Source organism: Argiope bruennichi, chromosome 1, assembly GCF_947563725.1.
Source record: "Argiope bruennichi chromosome 1, qqArgBrue1.1, whole genome shotgun sequence".
Taxonomy (NCBI): domain Eukaryota; kingdom Metazoa; phylum Arthropoda; class Arachnida; order Araneae; family Araneidae; genus Argiope; species Argiope bruennichi.
In genome coordinates, this window is record NC_079151.1 from 86,815,030 (window position 1) to 86,834,675 (window position 19,646).

Genomic DNA, 19,646 nt, shown 5'->3' on the forward strand with positions numbered 1-19,646 from the left:
TTTGCGCAAGTAATACAAAGTATTTAGCAGCAGAACTCTGATTATGTGAGTGTTTTGTGAGTATACAAATACTTTATTTTGACAGGTAGAATTATCAGTCTAACTTAATATCATTTTTAATTCAGGCATGCCATTCTGATTTATACTATTTTTATGAAGGATTTTTTTTTGTTAACTTCTACGGAATTTAATTCTAAATAATAATTTTAACACGATAATGGTTATCGGCTAGCTTACAATTTATAAAATTAATCATGTGAATCCATAATGAATAAATCGTTCCTAACATTCTAATAGTCAGAGCATTGCAATTAGAAGTGCCAAAGAAGAGATACCTTAGAAGTGTAATTATTTCTTTGGTAAAACATGATCGTACAGAAAGGTTTGCCTAACAATATTTGAATGAAATATAAAATGAACCAGAAATAACTTTTGGGAGACACCTGAATATTAGCACATAAATTGTTTTAATATTATTAAAAAAAACTTTCATTCAAAGTGATATCCTCCTTATTACAAAATAATTTTTCTCCAATAATTAAATAATAATTTAAAACATATTTTAATTATTTTTTTTACTTCATACTTTAGCGCGTTACGATGATATTATATTTTGTTTGTGTACACATATGTGCATGTTGCCAATACTACATACATATCACTAAAAATAAAATACACATTAGACGACATACATATTATACAGCCAAAGAGTTTCAGAATAAAAGTTCGAATCATCGTTCTCTTTATTAAGATTTAATTTTACTCTTAAATTTAAGGTTTTGTATCCTTTTCTATAAATATTTTAATTAATTTAAGATGGGAGAATATCTCTTTATATAACCATTGAAAATATGCTAGCGGAAGAAACAAAGCCACATGGGCAAAACTCGATTTGATCCCTACTTTTGAACATAAAAATTCAAGTTTGACATAATGCAATCTGGGATGGTAATCAATCTTTTCCCATTAGAAAGAATCCCACTGTCCTTTTGAGAAAACTACTTATTACTAAATTAATGAATATACCTGGCATTTTTAGGGATCTAAATCCTTTGTTGCATAATATTTTTAATGTACGTATGTGCTAAATATTATAACATAAAACCCTTTTCAAGACAAATGTATTAAAATAAAAGTGAAATTTATGTCTTAGGGTAGTTCAAAGTCTTAATGTTAGCCCCCCCCCAAAAGCACCAATAAATTTCCTTTATTCAAAATAATCTCCGTTAAATTTCCGAAGTAATAAATAAGAGTTGAAAGAAAAATTGTGCAAAACTGAAATCTGTATCGTTGGAAAGGCAACTTTTTAATTTTATGATGGTGTAAAATTTTTTCCCAAATAATTTTCAACAAAGTTTTTATGGGAAAAAGGCAAAAAAAAAAAAAAGGTTAAACTCTTATGTTTGGGAAGCTTTTTCTGCAATCGAACATCTGATTCATTCGCAGCAAAAGTTTAACTTTTCCTTCCCTTCATTTTAGTAACTGATTGACTTATGCATACTTTTAAGCATTGTGCTAAATCACTACTCGGAAACAAATGAAAACACGGTAGCAAGATATGTATTAATGTAAAGCAGAAATTTAATGATAAGAGTAGTTCTGTGTTAACATTAATTTTAATGCGTTTAAATTTAAAAAAATTAATTACAGTTTAAAGAAATATTGCGTATAAAGGAAATTGATATCATTGAAATGATGAAATTTAGAAACGTATTATGATATTAAAATAGTTCTTGTAAGATTATTTGCTCCAAAATTACTGAAAAAAAAAGCTGGAAAATTTTTAATTATTTGAATATTCAATCAAGTTTTGCAATTTGAAAAATTGACAGTAATTTTTTTTCTTATCTTAAAGAATAAGCATGCAAACTTTGGTTAAAATAGGCCCCGTCGTTTAGGTGATAAGGTAGTGTTGAGTATACAGACATACAAAATCTCAATGATATATTTTTTATTAATATTAGGTGTTAACTTACGGAAAGATACTAATGGTTGCACTTTCTCCAACAGATAAAAATTTAAGCCTCGAGATTGTATTCTATCTACATGCTAAACATCTAGTATTCTCGTTTGACTGACAACAAAAAGTTTAGATGTTCTTGTAAAAAAAAACTTTCGTCTTCCTTAAATGCAATTATATTTATTTCCCGTTTACTAGAATACCAATTCAAACTATACTGAAATTGACAAATATTTTACAAATGGAATTTACAGTGGTATTTTTATACTTATATCTTATATGTAACTTTCAGATGTAATATTTTGGCAAATATTTACAAATGGCACTTTTTAGTGAATTCAAAAACTACATTTTCAGTAGAGAATTCGAAATTTTTAATTAAATTTAGGAAATGAAATATTTACTTTAATACAAATTTTAAAGTAACGCATTTAATTTCAAAAATAAAAACGTATCTTTAATTTCTACACGATTCTTTAGTCTAACAGTAGACAACAAAATTTCAACACACTACTAAATCAATTCAACGAATTCGAAGATAGGGTAACTGATTATGCTATCTCTATATCAGATAATGTTACAAGTATCGGTAAAAACGTATAACAACTCAGCGAAAAGATTAAAATTTTGTTTTCAGCTACGCAGCGAGCTACAGTGCTCATGAAAGGAGTAAATTCTACTTGAGTGAGATCACAGTTCCTCTTTGGGAGAACTAAATAGAAAAAAAAAAGAAAAAGAAACTGCAGCCAAACACCTGATGAAAGCGTTTCGACCAGCTGAACTGCACCCAGAGCTTTTCGACCCGTTTACCGTTACCACGGTTCACCGCCTTGGCGATCCTTTGGCGTCTTCCCGGAGCAAACCTTCTTCCGGCAACCCCTCGTCCGAAAATTGGCACCGGTCTCAGTTCTTCGTCACATGAACCGCCAGGCGGATGTGTGACTCTCGGTAAACGTCGGATACTTTTTGAAAACACAGATCCATTTTTTTAATTGTTTTATTATTTCCCATCATTACCCATCCACACTCCTGCCAATGGTCAGGATGTCTTCGGTGTCGCGAGGCCACCGCCAGCACTGTTACCTGTGCGATCTGCCCCGCATGCCATGGGCCATGATACACGACTTTTCGGAGATGGTGTGTAGGGGCTGCGTCAACTATGAGGGGGCGGACCGCATAGAGATAGTGATCGAGAGTGCCCGGCAATTGAAGAGGGCGCATAGTTTTCAAGAGAACAATACAACCCCCAGACAACAGCCTTTCAAGGCATCACAGAGGGGGCACGAGCCCGTAGGAATTAATGGGGCGGCCGCTGGGGCCGAAGGGATCCTCACACCTCCCCATAGTGTGCCAGGAACACCTCATGCCACAGTGTCACGGTCACCCGTACCTGTGGACCGCTACGGTGGTCAAACCGCGCGAGCGATGTTGGAATTCAATGGACAGCGTCTGCATCCGCCCCACAGAGTTGAAGAAGATGCCGCTTCAGTACTGAACAGGGGCAGCCCAAGCAGGGCACATCCCCTTCCGCCGCCTGTGCCGCACCTTCCCATGGCGGCCAGGCAGAGTACCGGCAAGAGGTCTAATTCAGAACGTGATGAAGAAGAGTCCGAACCTAAAAGACACATGGTAGTCGAAGAACACGGTCGCCCTCCTCTAACACGGGGCGAATCCCTTCCTTCGGCCGTTATGGGGGTGCCATTTGACGCCCGGTACAAGAAAGAACATGGTATGGTCGGCAGAGTATTCTCTTTTGACCAAGCTAGTGCGGCCAGTATGAAAGCTGGTAAGTGCATGTTAATTGCATTGTATTATTTATAAGTATTGAAAATATTTACTATAAATAGTTTTACTGTCGATGTTGATTAGGATGATTGCTGCACCTAGAATTGTGTAGCGTGCAGTTAATGCAATTATAGTAATTCAATATAATTATTTAAATTCGACGAATTATCGAAGCAGTTGGTTTATACCGCAATTCATACCATGACTTGTTTCTTTAAAAATCGTAGATACATGTATTATATATCCTTAAGTACGTTACATGCAATAGTAGAATAAGTACTATTCAGTAGGATACTGATTTACTTAATATGTAAAGTATTGAGTACATAAGCGAGTCAATTTTTGTGAGTAAATGTTTCAGTGCAGGACACTAGAGAACCTTGCATTAATAATGCTGTAACATGTTAAAGTAATGAGTACATGTGTGAGTCAAATTTCTTGAGTAAATGTTTCAATGCAAGAAACCGTAGGATTTTGCTGTTACTAATGATATATACTTCAATAATCGTTTGCGGAAATATGTTATCATTTGATTTCATAGTTAAACGCCCACTTCTGAAACAGCGTTAAAACTTTTACAAATGGAAATCGTAAAATTGAGTAAGCAGGTAACAAAAAAATGCATCTTAATCGACACCAAGTCGCGAATATCGTATTAAAAATTTGTTAACATCGCATTTTGTGAATCCAATCTAAAAGCACCCAAGTAGCAAATATTGTGTAAGATGGAATTAGTAGGGAGATATTATGATGTAATAGCACTAGCATTAAGATAGCATGTTTTCAAAACTTATTTTTAAAAAAAAATTTTGTTTTTGTTTTCCGTTTTCTTAAATTTGATCGTCCTAAATTATTCGTGATTGAATAATTTAATCGCTGATAGATTTGGAATAATACGTATAAGGCAATAAAATATCAAATATAAAATAAAACGATCTTGCTTAACAAACGATAAAACTTGCTTAACAAATCCGTTAGGACATTTTGCGTAAAATGTAATCTGATCGTAATCTAGATGTGTATTAGCTGTCAGTGGTAATTCTATTTTTATATGTGAAATTATGAGAAATTTAATAGTTTTTTTGATTCTAAATTCATGTTTAATATTGAGGGAAATAAGATGCTTCTAGACAAATGTTTTAAAATCCAAATCCTGGTAATCCAAAAACGAAATCGTAATGAAATAATATTATATATTTTTGTAAGGTTTGATTCGATGTTATTTTTGTTCGTTTTATTAATGTAGCAAAAAAAAAAAAATAGTTTTGATTCTAAATTTTTTGCAGTAAAGGAGAATGGGTTTAATTGAAGAAAAACGAACGTCTACAAAATTGGCGTAAAATATATTTGTGACTTATTGTAATGTACATTATAATTTTTTAAATCTCCAATGTATTTTTAAATTATATATTTGTTCTTTTGTTGCACAAAATTGGAAACGTTGCGTGATTATATAAACTTATATTATTGCTACTTTAGCGTGTGCTATTTTATTGTATGCAAAATTAAAAATCGGTTATTCAAACACGTGGTTATCGTATGGAAAAATTCTGGCGCTAATTATTTTTAAGAATTGAAATTATATATCTCTGTTGTTGTACGAAAATTCGTTTAGTAAGATAAAATAAGTATTCTTTATAGTCTGTAGAACGAATCTAAGAAAGAGGGATTGCGCTAGTTTGTAAAGCGTTAAGTTTCTGTTCCCAAAGTGGTCTTTGCATATTCTGTTCCAGAAACTAAACTTTGCTGTTAATGCTTAGTTTTAAGCAGATATTTGCATTAGCTATGTCTTTTATGTTATAGAAATAATCAATAAATTGACTACTACGGAATGCATATAAATATATTTTTAAATTTAATATCCCATAATTTTCCATGTTGTCAGAAATTTGTCAGTTGATAAATTTTTAAATTGTGTTATAGCATATGCGGAAGTATCCGTAATTAGGTATAAAATTGATGTAGCATAAATTAATATGCGGGTGATATGGAATTGTTTAGACATTTTATCGTATACACTTTTGAAATATCCAGTCTGTAAAATTTATTTTAATGAAAATGTACTATTTTATCCATCATATATAGCATTACTGATAATGTGCTTTTATAATTTAAAAATTTTTAATTTGAAAGTCATTTTGTTTTGACTAATAATTTGGTTTAGTGTTATCTTTATTTGTGTCATTCAAAATATTGCTCTTTGATCCAATTCGTTTTAAAGTCAGAATGATTTTGTGAGACATTGAAGCGAAACATTAAATTTTTATTGTTGGTTGTTGTGTAATTGAATAAGTTAAGTTGAATTTTACGGTATTAAAATTTTTCATTAATCACATAATCGTGCAGAAGAGGGAAGTAGTAAATATGTTTTAACAATAATGTAACAACGAATTATGTATCCATTTTTTAATAGCACTATTTGTGGTTGTTTATGTATAACATGGATTGTTATTTGAAAGGGCGTAAGCATCATAGAAATTATTGCATTTAGTTGCATCATGAAAATAATTTTTTTTAGAATGAAGAGTTCATTTCTGTTTTATCTACTTTGATCTCGGAATTATTTTAGTTTGGCTTTTATTCATTGTAGCGAGAAGGAAAGTTTTAATTTATGGAAATAACTTTATATTTTTTTATGACAACTTTTAATTTCTTGGATGCTAAATGTCATGAGTGAGAAAAAAAATTGTTTGGGAAGTAGGGAATGTGAAATCAGGAGTTATATGTATAATAAATTTATTCCGCAAGTGCAATTAAAATTATTTAGCAGCTATATAATGAAATTTTATGTTGACAAAAACGTGGATATGATGATTTAAAAATGCGATGACGCATATTTTTAAAGTAAAAATAATTATATATCATTGAAAAAATGAACTGTAAATTTTTAACTAAAAGTTGTTATTTGTATTAGGAAGAGAATCAAAAGAATTATAATGCGTTAAGAATGTATTATGGGGAATGAAGAGGGAAATGGATCTGACCACGAGACTACATGTTGCCATAGCTGTCAAGGCTTTTCGAATGTCCGCCCGCGGGAATGCAGACACGCATTCGTTGCACTACGTCTACCTCGATGACGTTTCGACCGGGAGTGACGTAGCAGTTGGCTGGGGAAGGTCTCTTTCTGAAGGGGCGGATGCTGATGTTGTTGCCAAACGACTTCTATCAAAATAGCTGCTGCCCCCACTCCTTCCTTGCTAACCCGCATTCTGATATTGCGTTTTTTTTTCTCTTTCCCCCCTCGCTCGCTCTCCTCCCCTTTCTGGGAATTGCAGAATGAAAGGAGGCTTTTCGTTCAAAATTCTCATTAAAATCAATGTAATAAATTCTTTTATGTAAATGATTTAATGTTGCTGTTGCACAGTATTTTAGATTAATTGAATGAGGTTGTGTTTGTATGTGTCATACGACTATTCTTGAATGTACTTTTATGTTATGATGTACTTTTTCACTTATGAATTATTTAGTCATGACATTTCAGCTTTAAGCTATTTTAAATCTGAACTTTTTAATATTTAAAATGAGCAATGATTATAATCACTACTTATTCTTCTTAAATTTTCTATTCGAATGGTAAATATTCTTGAATAAAATTTGAAATACTAAAAATATTTTTTTCTGTCATAACGTTGTATAATTGTTTCTTCAGAGCATTAATGAAACATAAATTTTTAGTTAAGTGGGTGACATTGTATTTTAGTGTTAGTAAATTAATAGTGGATTCAGATGCATCTGTTAAAAACTATTTGAGCTGTTTTTAACCCAAATTTATTTATACACCGTTAAGATGATGTTTTAAGTTTTATGTCTAAATGAGTTTGTTCAAATAGAACTAATTAAGTACTTACAAAATGATTAAAATGAATTGAAATAATAATTTCGATTGTCATATACAGTTAATAAAATTTATATTTAAAAAAAAGGGTATGAGTAAAATTTTATTTTCAAAATTATTTGATTTTATAGATACTTATAAGCGACAAAGGAAGGTCAATTTTTTAAAATGAATTTTAGTATTAGAAATGAACAAATTCTTTGTTCAATTCTAATACTGAGCAAAAAATTTGCCAATATTTCTTTCTTTTTTTTTCAAACTTTTTTTTATTTTTTTTTATTTGTGCTGAATTGAATAGGGATCGACGGGTCCATACGGGAAATATTATATAGTTACAGCACATTACTAACATTTCACGCCTTTATTATTATAACAAATCAAACTGTGTAATAATTTAATATAATTGACATATGATAAATATTAAAGAATATGAAATTAAACATGCATTCTGTTGATTTCAAATGTAATATTCGAATTTTTATATAGATCGTTGCGTAGGAATGTATAGCCAGTATACTGTTGCTGAAATTCGAAACTAATTGTAAAGAAATTGAATGAAATCCTTGTTATTAGTTATTCAGTTTTATATTATTTAAATAGTAATTATGATTTGTGTTGTTAAAAAAATTTGAACGTAGCGACTGGTTATATTAAGTTTATTGTATATAATTTCTATTCTTTTTTAATTATTGCAATCGATTTTATTAATAGAACTTTAATACAAACTTTACGAAAGTGGAATTTAATGCATTAGATCTCCTATTATATTAAATGGCTACGAATTATCCTTGAAAGTGCTGCATTAATTGGTGTACTTTTCGACATTTTCGAAACCATTTCAAGATAATTTTTATGCTTCAGAAGTTATTTCCTTTTGCGTGCCTCAAGCGAAAAAAAAAAAAAAAGAATATAAAATGTAATTATTCATCCGAAAAGAACACGTTTCCAAGTTTTTATTATTATGTCCTTAGATTAGCTCCACGTGCTTTTCTGAAAACACGTCACTTTTCAAGAACATTACTGAATTATTGAATGATTTATGTGTGCCGATTATCGTTTTGTTTGTTTCGAATGAAAATTTATGGAAAATGATATTTGAATTCTGAACTTCTCTCTTCTCTAAATTCGGATTTCTTTTTCTAAGTTAAATCGTATAAATATGAGTTTATGTTGTATCATATTCGTAAACCACTGAATACTTAATTAATATACTTAGCTCAAATGATTATTTCATTATTCCTGAATGATTTAATTACATAATGGCGGATCGCAAAGCATTTGTCGATTTCATTTCTAAATTATTTATGTTCATTTTTATAGACTGAAATCGTAATGAAGGAAATGAAATATACTCTATTGAAAATATGTTTAAATTTATTGATTGGTGTATTAGTTGTAATATTATTTCTCTGTACCTTAACTTTTTTACAAGTTTCATAAAGGCTGTTGCTTCTGAAAGTACGAAATCAGGTATTCTTTAGTAAAAAGTTCTGAAGTTTGTTTGAATTTTGATATTAAATTTAATTTATCATAGTTTTTAAAATTACTCATCTTATCATTTCAATTCTACTTCAACTTCTAAATTGCGTTGGAGGGATGGCATATTCACGCTTTTCAGAACTTAATTTTGAAAATTTTTAATTATCTAATTTAAGCTACAGTATTACGTGAAAATGACATAGTTTCTAAATGGTTGGCTGAATTTAATTTGGTAAATTTCCTTTTCAAAGGTATATAAGTTCTAAATGCTTTCTCGCACCCATTGTTCTAATTTTTGTCACGCTATGGTAAGAGCATCGCTTCCTGATTAAGAATTTAATAAAGTTATTTTAAAGACAGCTAAAAAAATTGAACATTCTACCTAAATATAAAGAAACGTCTAAAGAATTGCTTTAAATACATATAATAAGATCTCCTTTCTTGTTCATCAGTCAGAAATTTTATTTTGTGTATTTGTTATCGTCGCTTACGAAATTGTTCTCTATAAATGGACTTTAATATTCAATTTTGACATCATGTCTTTTACGATGCAATTTGTTTTTATAATAAGTCTATTGTCCAATTAATTATTCAGACACTTTGAACGTTGATACCAATGCACAATACTTAAAATGTGGAACAGCATCATTGTGACATGGCTTATCTATGATTGTTGTCTAAACATAAGAATTTATAATGTTATAAAATTATCTTTTATATAGCCCTGAGTGTTTGGGTCAAAGGTAAGTGGAGAAGTATTGGTTTAAATTGAGAGAATAATAGGTCATTGATATTAAAAACGTTTCTTTTTACAGAGAATAGTTTTTTGCTATTTATTTTTCTTCAAATGTGAGCATTACTGTTTTGCTGTCAAGCAAGTATGTAGATACCATTGCTCATCTCCCAGATATCCGTATAGTACCGCAGTTGATTGTTTACATAATTTTTCTTTCATTTGAGTAATTGAGTGCCGTCAAAAAATTCCTTAATTCAAATGAATTGATACAGCAGCAGACTTAACTTTACTGATATTTCTAAATATTCACCGTAATTATTAGTTTAGTTAACGAAATCTCCCATTAATTATATTGTAAGCTAAAACTTGCGTAACAGTTAATCTAGAAATATCCCATAAAATATTTTTGTGATATAAAATTTCTTTTTTATCCACTTATTTCCAATCTTCTACATCATTAATTAATAGCTTTAAATTGCTTGGCTCACCTTTTTTATTTTGCTTTAAAAGCTTTGAATCGTCATATTTTATAGATATATTTATTAAAATTGTATATATATTCGCATTCAACAACCGCGATATATCCAAGCTAATTTTTTGTTATTGCGTAAAAATATATATAAAAAAAAATGCTTCCTATTCAAGAAAAAAAATTGTATCTAATCTTACAACTTTTTCAAAACGCTCCAGTTATTTTCAAGCTTGAGTCATAGTCATAAAAACAAGATTTTGATTGAGAATTTGTCTCCCATGATTCATAATTTTACTGGGAACTTGTGTTAATCGGACCTCGAAACTTCGATTTCCTCTACGCAGTTTTCTTTTGCTGTTAAAAAAAAATGCTGCCGTTAAGTACAGAATAAATTCCTCTTCTCGATTGGGTAATCTCAACTGACGTCATTTCTGAACAGGCGAAGTTCGCTGGCCGGTTGTCGTGGTTGATCCATCACGTGCTTTGCTGATGAAAGCAACGTGTTAGTAACAAGCACTTTTCTCCTCTACTCAAATGTTCCGTACTCGGTTGTTCTACTTATTTAGTTACGACTCTTATGCTTTAAAAACGGTTCAATGGTTCACGCACATTCTTTCACCGTTTATTGTTAACTACAAAATAGCTGTTCATACAAGGAAGAACTTATAACTTCTAACGATCGTGGAATTTCAGAAGATAATGCCATTTTTATTTCTTTTAATGTTTTTTTTTTCGTTGAATCAGATAAATTGTAAATTTTAAGCAACATTTTACGACTGGAGCGCATTCTTGTTTTTGAATTTTTAAATATCCTTAATTCATATCCATTACAAAGATTCTAAAAATAATTCAGGAATTAAATTATTTTTATTATATATTTTTATTTATCAAAAACAAATAATGTCAATTTTGATTTATAAAATAATGAAAATAAACTAAATATTCTGATCATAAATTGATTTATAATTTTAAATTATAAACTCATTGTAATAAAAAAAATTATTAATATCAAATGGCTGTAAACATTTATTTTTCTAATTGACTTCATGGAAATAAAAGCTCGTTTCGGATAAAGAAAAAAAAAAAAAATCCACAGTTGGGTATAAAAATTAACATAATTTTCTTCTTCGAGTGCAGGATTACATGAATCATCGTAAAACAACAAGAGATTCGTATTGAAGAACTATATTTTTATTACATGACATATACATAATCAATACAGCGGTTATTATACTTGTGTGTAATTATGAAGGAAAATAAATATCTTTTGTTCGTTTTACTGGATTCAATTTTTTTATATATAATTATGTATAAGTTTTTTTTTATATATTTGTTTTAGTTACAGTCATGATGTCCTTTTCGTGTTATTTTGATGAGATAGCTTTTCTTGGCATTGTTCGCGATTGGAATTACACTCTTTGTTTCTATTTGTCATTTACGCGACGCCCTTTGAAATATCAGCTGCTTTGACGTCACATTGTAATCTCGTAATGCTTATTCATTGTTGTGACTTTTAACAGATACTCTTATTTTTGATAATTTTAGTTATTTGGATATCAAATAATTTTGCAATTGTAAGTTGCAAAATGATTTATCACTCTGTGGAATTTAAATGTTGGTATTAATAAACAAATTATCTTTATTCTTTCCATGGGAAAAAAGTTAATGAAAGAAAAGGGGGAAGGTTTAAATGAGAAAATATTAATATAAATAGAATAACTCGAAATCAACGAATTATTTTTAAATGATATGTGAATTGGAATTCATTAAATAAATAATTCAATTTAAATTAAATTTATGGGAAATAATAGAAAGACAATAAATGGGTAATAGTTAAATTAAATTTTTAATTAAAGACGTAATCATTGTAGAACTTTTTTTAAAAGTGAAATTAGAATTTAAACTAACCACTCTTGGGCATGAAATAAGAACACTGAAATGAATGAAATATAATTGTTGTGATACTTACTGCAGTTGAATTATATTGCAAGTACTCTTTTCCTATTATTTATATTTGAATAAAACCTTACTTGTTTATATTATTATTTAGTTACTTATAGCTAACAAACGTTAACATGTTTCTACTTTGAAACAGTAGCTCTCATTTATTACCTGCATTGGCGGAATTCTTTTGAGTTTTTAAGGTTGTTTATCTCAGAGTTTTTGACAAAAGAGAGTTTTGGTTAAAAATTGGAAACTTAATAATTGAGAGTCGATTATTGAAGGACAATCAAATATCGCTTTAAAATACGAATATCGTTATTAGATGGCATTTCCGTTACGTTGATCTGATAAAGTCAAAAAAGTCCGTTCATATAATAAAATTTACGATTTTTAATATGGCAACACAAATTGTACTTCGTCACTGTAGTGCGTTAAATGCATATTAATATATGTTTATTTAATTGAATAATTATTTTATAATTAAATAATGCGTTTATGGCTAGAAATTTTGTTGTCTTTTTATTTATACATCATTTTTAATTGTCATTGTAATGTTTTAATCTACAGTGGACTCTCTAATCCGGTACTCGTTACTCCGACGTTCTCACTAGTCTGTTGCATCTGTTGGAACATATTTGGTAATGAATCATTCTTTCCTGATCAAAAAACTTCATCTTCTCAGTGCATAATGTGTCAGTTTAACGCTCGTACTCAACACCTTAACACATTATCAGCTCATTTCACACATGTAGGAACAATTATTAATTAATTTTAATATTCTTTATAATCCGACTTTTATGAACACTATATGATCCGACAGATGTTCGGTGCCATATTTTTCGAATTAGAGAGCTATTATATTGATTCGTGTATCTAATGTTTATTTTCGGCGTGCTTCATGTGTACTTTTTTCCCTTTCAGCTTTCAGCACAGTGAGCTCCGTTCCAACTTCTGTCACCAGTACAGTATCTCCCCTCGGCAGTCGCACAGTCAGCCCACCCGAAGGCACGGTGGTCGCGGTACAGTCCAGCGGCCAGACGCCCATGGCCGCTCTCATGTCAGTGGCCGACAGCCTACCACCGGGGTCCCCGAGGAACAGCATCCCTGAGAACGCAGTGAACGGAGGAAGTCGTCCCGGATCAGCGGCACGCCATTCGCCCAATGGGATAGCTACTGGTGAGTATGAATGATGAAAAGTAGCGATATTTGAATTTCAACATTGTGACGATAAAATCAGTAATATGAGATGTATCGTCGCATTAATTTTTAAATTATGCTTTGTGAAATGGCATCTTAGCATTCATATTAAATGTAATTTATTATGAATCTTTTGTATCATTTTATTAAATTTATTTTCTGTGTTTATTAGAAATAAATAAAGAGCAATTTAAAATGAATATAGCGATTGTAAACGGCTATAACTATTTAATGATAAAGAATTTATCGATAACACATAATGTAAACAAAATTTTGTATACATACATAGATGTCCTATGTGACTGCCCTTGGTCACACGGACAATATATAGGCGGTACTCCATTTTACTCCATACATTCAGAACCATGTCTGCAGACACCGAAGCAAGCGCATTACAAATACTTACTTTGAGTTCTTCAATTGTTTTGGGCAGGGGAAATTTTGAAGTTCCGTCTACACTATGTGTTAATCTTGTCAATAAATTATTTTTCATTAAATTGTTACAGCCGTATGTAATCGCTATATTCATTTTGAATTATCCTGTAATGTGTTTACTGAGAGATACATATCTTCTTATCGAAAGGGAAACTGCGCATTTAAGATACCTAAGCTTATTAATAGTGGAATAGGGTTGGTTAAACATTTCCTTGTTTGTAAACTTAATCATTATGTAACGTTGATGCCAATCGTGTATTTAAACTAAGCTTTGTTAAATTGCAATCAATGACAATTGTTACAGCTCATTAAGAAACGCAGTCGCATATTTTACAGAAAAAAAAGGCATTTACAGACAAAATAAATCGTTTTTTTTTTTTAAAACTTTATATTAAAACCCTTCTCACTCAGAAAAGTAATTCGATGCATAATTATTTGCGTAATGTTTATTGCTCCAAAAAAGATATATAATTTTTTAAAGTTGAATTCTCCCGTTTTATTAATTGCATCTTCTTACTATTCTGCAGGTATTTTTAATAATCAAAATAATATAAATGAAACGTCAAAATGATGCACCATCTTGAATGGTGAGTGAGAGACAACATCCGAGTGCAAAGTGTTAATAAACATATAAATTGCATAACGTAATAAATCTTTCTTTTTTAAAAAAAATTTTGCATTAAAACAGAAATGGTTTGAAAGAAATGAACTATTTTCCTCTTTCATAACACGCATTGGGGGGGGGGGGGGGTTGTGATTTCAGTCATAATGTAACTATAAATTGTAATTTTTTGAATTCAATTTTCAGAATGGAATTTACCATCTTGGGGCTCTTCGCTAATTTCAGTTTTGGATTACTTCTCTGTTTTTAACCGTTAGTTGAGCAAACAAAAGTTATTAAGTGGATGTGCTTTATAATCGTGCATTCGAGACAAATAATTAGAATTGATAATGCATTTTGGAATTTCGTGAGGGGTAATATATTAGATATATCTCGCAATAGCGAAGAGTGGTATAATGTCGTTATTATTAATTCTTGAAAAAAATAAGGCAAAAAAATATTTATACTTATTGATACAAATTAAATACACATTCATTTTTTTACTGTTATTATGAAAAAGCAATTCCCTGTACATTAATACGATTTTTCTTTTCCCTTAACAGGAAAGAAAAGTGCATCTTCTAGACCCGGCTCAGGGGTATCCGCCGAACCAGAGAGCACTACTCAGACAACCACATCGAGTGGCGCTTCCTCCACTACTACTACCACCACAAGCGGTGACAACGTGGCCACCGCACCACCACTCAAATGTACTTTATGTAATGAAAGGCTGGAAGATACTCACTTCGTCCAGTGTCCCTCCGTTCCGAACCACAAATTCTGTTTCCCCTGCTCGCGAGAAAGCATCAAGAGCCAGGGTGCGGCAAATGGCAACGAAGTGTATTGTCCGAGTGGCGAGAAATGTCCTCTAGCTGGGTCGAGCGTCCCTTGGGCCTTCATGCAGGGCGAGATAGCCACCATCCTGGGGGAGGAGCAGCTGAAGATCAAAAAGGAAAGGGAAACATAAGCTGTGGAAAATGCTTTAGGATCCAGTTCTCTTGTTGGTGACAGCCTTTCATGGCTGCCATGCTGTTAGTGGCAGGGCCCCTTTGCTGCAATTACTCTTGATTGGAAATCCTACATCCACTTTGTGGTAGGTGACATCGAGATGTCTTCTAATCCGGGGTTTGATTTACCTGATGGCTACATTTGGAAGTTGGTCGTCATCCCCACCCTCCATGTTATGATATGGAGGTCTTGAAGTAAAATCCTCATAATTGCTCATTTCCTGCCGTTTCATTTAACAGCTTCAAAGTCTGTGTTGTTGTTGTTTATTTTTTTGTTTGGAAAGAAAAAAAATAGTGTCTTTTTTTCTCTATCTCCAAGAAAGTCTGCTTCACTTGTAAATTCCTTGTACATAGTGTCTGCCTGTATTCATCATCTACTTGTTGTTTACTTGGAAGAAACCTTTCTCGGTGTCTTTTTATGATTTGTTAGTAGTTCAGCCATCTGCTAATCAGTGGAGAATGCATATACAAATTTTAGGCTGATTTTTCTGGACTAGTTTTTAGGGACCGCTCTTTTTGAATAAATTACACAGTGTCTGTAATTTTTGCTCTGTTATATAGAAAAGATTGTTGTTTGTGCGTGCATTAATAAGATTGTCATTAGCTTTCTTTGATAGTTTCAATTTAGTCTATGTGTATCATGTATTGAACTGTGACAATTTTACTTGTTTGTTTTACTAATGAATGTTTCTCCTCTTGCCATTTTTACAACATTTGTGTACCTTATACTTTTTCATCATCTGTAAATGGACATAAAGTGAATTGAAGCAGACCTCACTTGTGACCATATTCATAATCTGAATGTTAGTTCTCATGTTTAGTAAAATGCTGGTATATGCACACGACACACATTTATTATAGATGAAATGTACATTGAAAAATTGTTTTTGAAATTTTGAGTTCCTAGATGTAATCCTGATTTTTGAGAGCGTGCCTCTTTTACCTGTTATGTTTGCACTAAGGCTTGCTCATTGATATACAATCCTCTAACGTAGGCATAGATTATTTCAGAGTTTATGTACAAACTTTTAAGTTTCAATTCCTATGCAAGAGCTTTATTCTCTGTGGAGATTGTGTTTTATGAGATGTTAACCAATCACTTTTGTTGCTTTGTGTATTAAATTGTGTGTCATTATAACCTCAAAAAGAGAATATTTTTTTGAATGAATTCTCTTTGTATTTGAAAGTGCGCCTGAACATAAGTGGAAAAAATAAAGGTCGTGAATATGTTTGTACAGATCAGTTAGGTATCATTAGAAATTTGTATGTAGACTATGTAAAAATTAACAATTAAGTGATTTTTTTTTTCTCTTGTTGAACTCTGTGTTACGCGAAATGTCCCAGTGGCCGTGTTCGCTGCTAGTCGCTGCTTTCAGTGTAAAATTGAATGCATAACAAACACTTCTGTATTTGTGGTGTTTCATAACCATGCTCATTAGCTGTATCATTGGCTTTTACTTGTTTTTGAATTGTAAATAAAGAATTGTCATTTTTTGATGTAATTCTGTATTTTTTGAATACATTTCTAAATTACCAATGAGTAAACGATACCCATCAATAAATGATATAAACATTTTAGAATACTTCTTAGTTTTGAATCGATAGTGATATAGGAAATCTACACTTTAATATGATTCTCACTTTCTTTTCAATAAAACATCTTGCTAAATTTAATCAATACACTGTTACTTCAATATAAATCCAATAGAAAAATTCCACAATTATTTAAAATAACAAATATAAGCAGAAAAATTCATATATAATATTCACAAAAATATATTGTTATTTGTAATAATGAATGACATTTATAAGGGTGATATATTCACGATTTCATGAATACCATGAATCTTAAATAAGTACACAATCACAATTTGAAAGTAAATGCACTAATATAGTTATATTTATTTCCATATGATCCAAGTATGTATTTTTTTTCTTCAGTGAGTAAATATTAACCTTTTGCACTCGATAGATGACTCATGGTCACCATTCAAGGCGGTGCATCATTTTGACGTTTTATTTATCTATTTTTCAATTTTGATTGTTAAAAATACCTACAGAATAATAAAAAGATGTAAATTAATTTTTCTGGGAGATTCAACTTGAAACAACTATATATATATATATATATTTATTTTTCGGAACAAAAAAATAAGCCCTTGAATTAGGTGAATAATTTTGCATCGAATGACTTTTCCGAGAGCAAAGGATTAAATAAAGTCGTTTATGTTTAATTAAATGACGTCCATCATGCATCTAAAGAAACATTTATTTAATTAAATAATTTTGGGTGTTAGAATTTGTACTCGAGTAGGGATGATTTTAGAGAAAAGTTTTATCTCTTTAACTTTATTAAAATGTTTTGAAAGATTACTGTCCTTAATTTCTTCATTCATAGTGATCCCCTATCGTAATGTATTCATTTTATAAAGATTTTAATAATGTATTTCTTATATTTATTATTTTATTCAGATTTAATCGTAATATTTGACTTGTTACCTACAGAGTTTCATTACTTTTGCATTTGGAGAAACACGAGGAAAATTATATTTGTTATTCATACATTTAAAGACAACATATTTCCACCTGCCATCGCAGTTATTAGGTCAAGCAGCCGCCATTTACTCATTGTAATGAATTTCATTTCGGTACTGTTGCAGCTGTCAATGAAAAAGTTATTTTTCTAGTTACATGAATGAATATTTATAGATTTTATGCTTATTTGACTTCTGTTGCAAAGCTACCTTAAATATATTTTCAACATATAACAACTTTTTGAGGCATCGAGTAAATTACCATAACAATTTTATTCCAAGTATGTGTGAAATTTCGTCTGCGAATCAAGGTTATTTTATTCATTATTTACATTTATAAAATTAGACTAACCGGAAAATATTTATATTTTGATATTTGCTTTCAAAAGTACGAATAATAAAAAATAATTTAGACATTTAAAGAAAAATTGCGTGCAGAATATAAGTAGTTAAAATGAAATTTGTTAGTCATTGTAAATTTATCATTAGTTTAGTTATTGATATATATCTACAGATTATATTTTTTTATTATTTCTAGACGAAAGAAGTGAAGTAAATTGATTTGTTTTAATTAAATATTGCCTATATGTTCTAACTGTCGCTCAGTAGAATGCCTTCTGCCTTCACTTTTTCAAATTTTAGAAGTGATTTTTTTTTTTTTTTTTTTTGCGAAAGGCACAAGTATGTGTGATTTTTTAAAATTATTATTATTTCTAAGATGAACAAACGATCCTATGTTCAAAATTCAAAAAACATATTTTTCTTTTGGAAGATTGAGATAGATGGGGCTATTTGTTAGCAATGAAATACGACCTGAGGAATTAAAATTTCAGTTGTAGAAATTCCTTTATTCATTGTCATATATTATTTGCAACAGCATTCTTTTGCCAACTTTAAAAATTATACCTAGTTGCCCTGATCAACTATTTCTGCTTCTCTTGTCACTATCATCCTAACCTAACAAATGACCGTATAAATGCTGCTGCTAAAAGCGAATGATAATTCGAATTATTTACATTTTCCCCTTGGTTTATATTGGTTTTATCAACATTTATGCCTCTTGCGTTTATCTGATCATTTTTTTACATGCCGATGATTCAGAATTTGCATAGCAAGCTTGCTACATTCCACTCACTTAGTGATGATTTCATTGACCATAAAATGCTAATTTGGTAATTTCAGTTTCATCGTTAAGTATTTATTTTAAAAAAAAATCGTTGTACGCAATGTCTAGTATGAGAGAGATGATATAATTAATTTTGCATATCACTTCTGAATTCTAACTTATGCGTCGTGCGTGACAATTATGTCCTAATTGCCCTTCCACCATCTGATACGTGTTCTGTATTCGAAAACTCTTGACGTAGATAGCAGCGAGTGATGATTAAAAAAAAAAATCTCCTGTTTCCGAGTCCATATCATTGAACCTCCAATGGATTTTTATCTCCCCAAAACGATCCAAGGACGAACCTAATTAAGAATTGCATCGGTTTCTGCACTAAAACCTGAGAATGTATCGGCAATATCTGCTCGTCCAAGGTCGAAATCATCGTGAACAAGTGCCTTGTACAGAAAAAAAAAGAAAAGAAGGGGGAGGTTTCTTCCCAGATAAAGACGTGCAGAGGTATATATAACGACGACGTTTCGCGGCAGATGCA

General features: G+C 30.7%; 1 protein-coding gene across 1 annotated transcript; it reads left to right on the top strand.

The window, feature by feature from the left end:
- Positions 1 to 2,650: 2,650 nt before the first annotated feature.
- Positions 2,651 to 16,951, top strand: LOC129959282 (interferon regulatory factor 2-binding protein-like B). The gene is made up of 3 exons (XM_056072130.1): positions 2,651 to 3,746; positions 13,136 to 13,390; positions 15,011 to 16,951. The coding sequence occupies exons 1-3, from the start codon at positions 2,996 to 2,998 to the stop codon at positions 15,412 to 15,414; spliced, it is 1,410 nt and encodes a 469-aa protein (XP_055928105.1). The 5' UTR covers positions 2,651 to 2,995; the 3' UTR covers positions 15,415 to 16,951.
- The last annotated feature ends 2,695 nt before the right edge of the window (positions 16,952 to 19,646 follow it).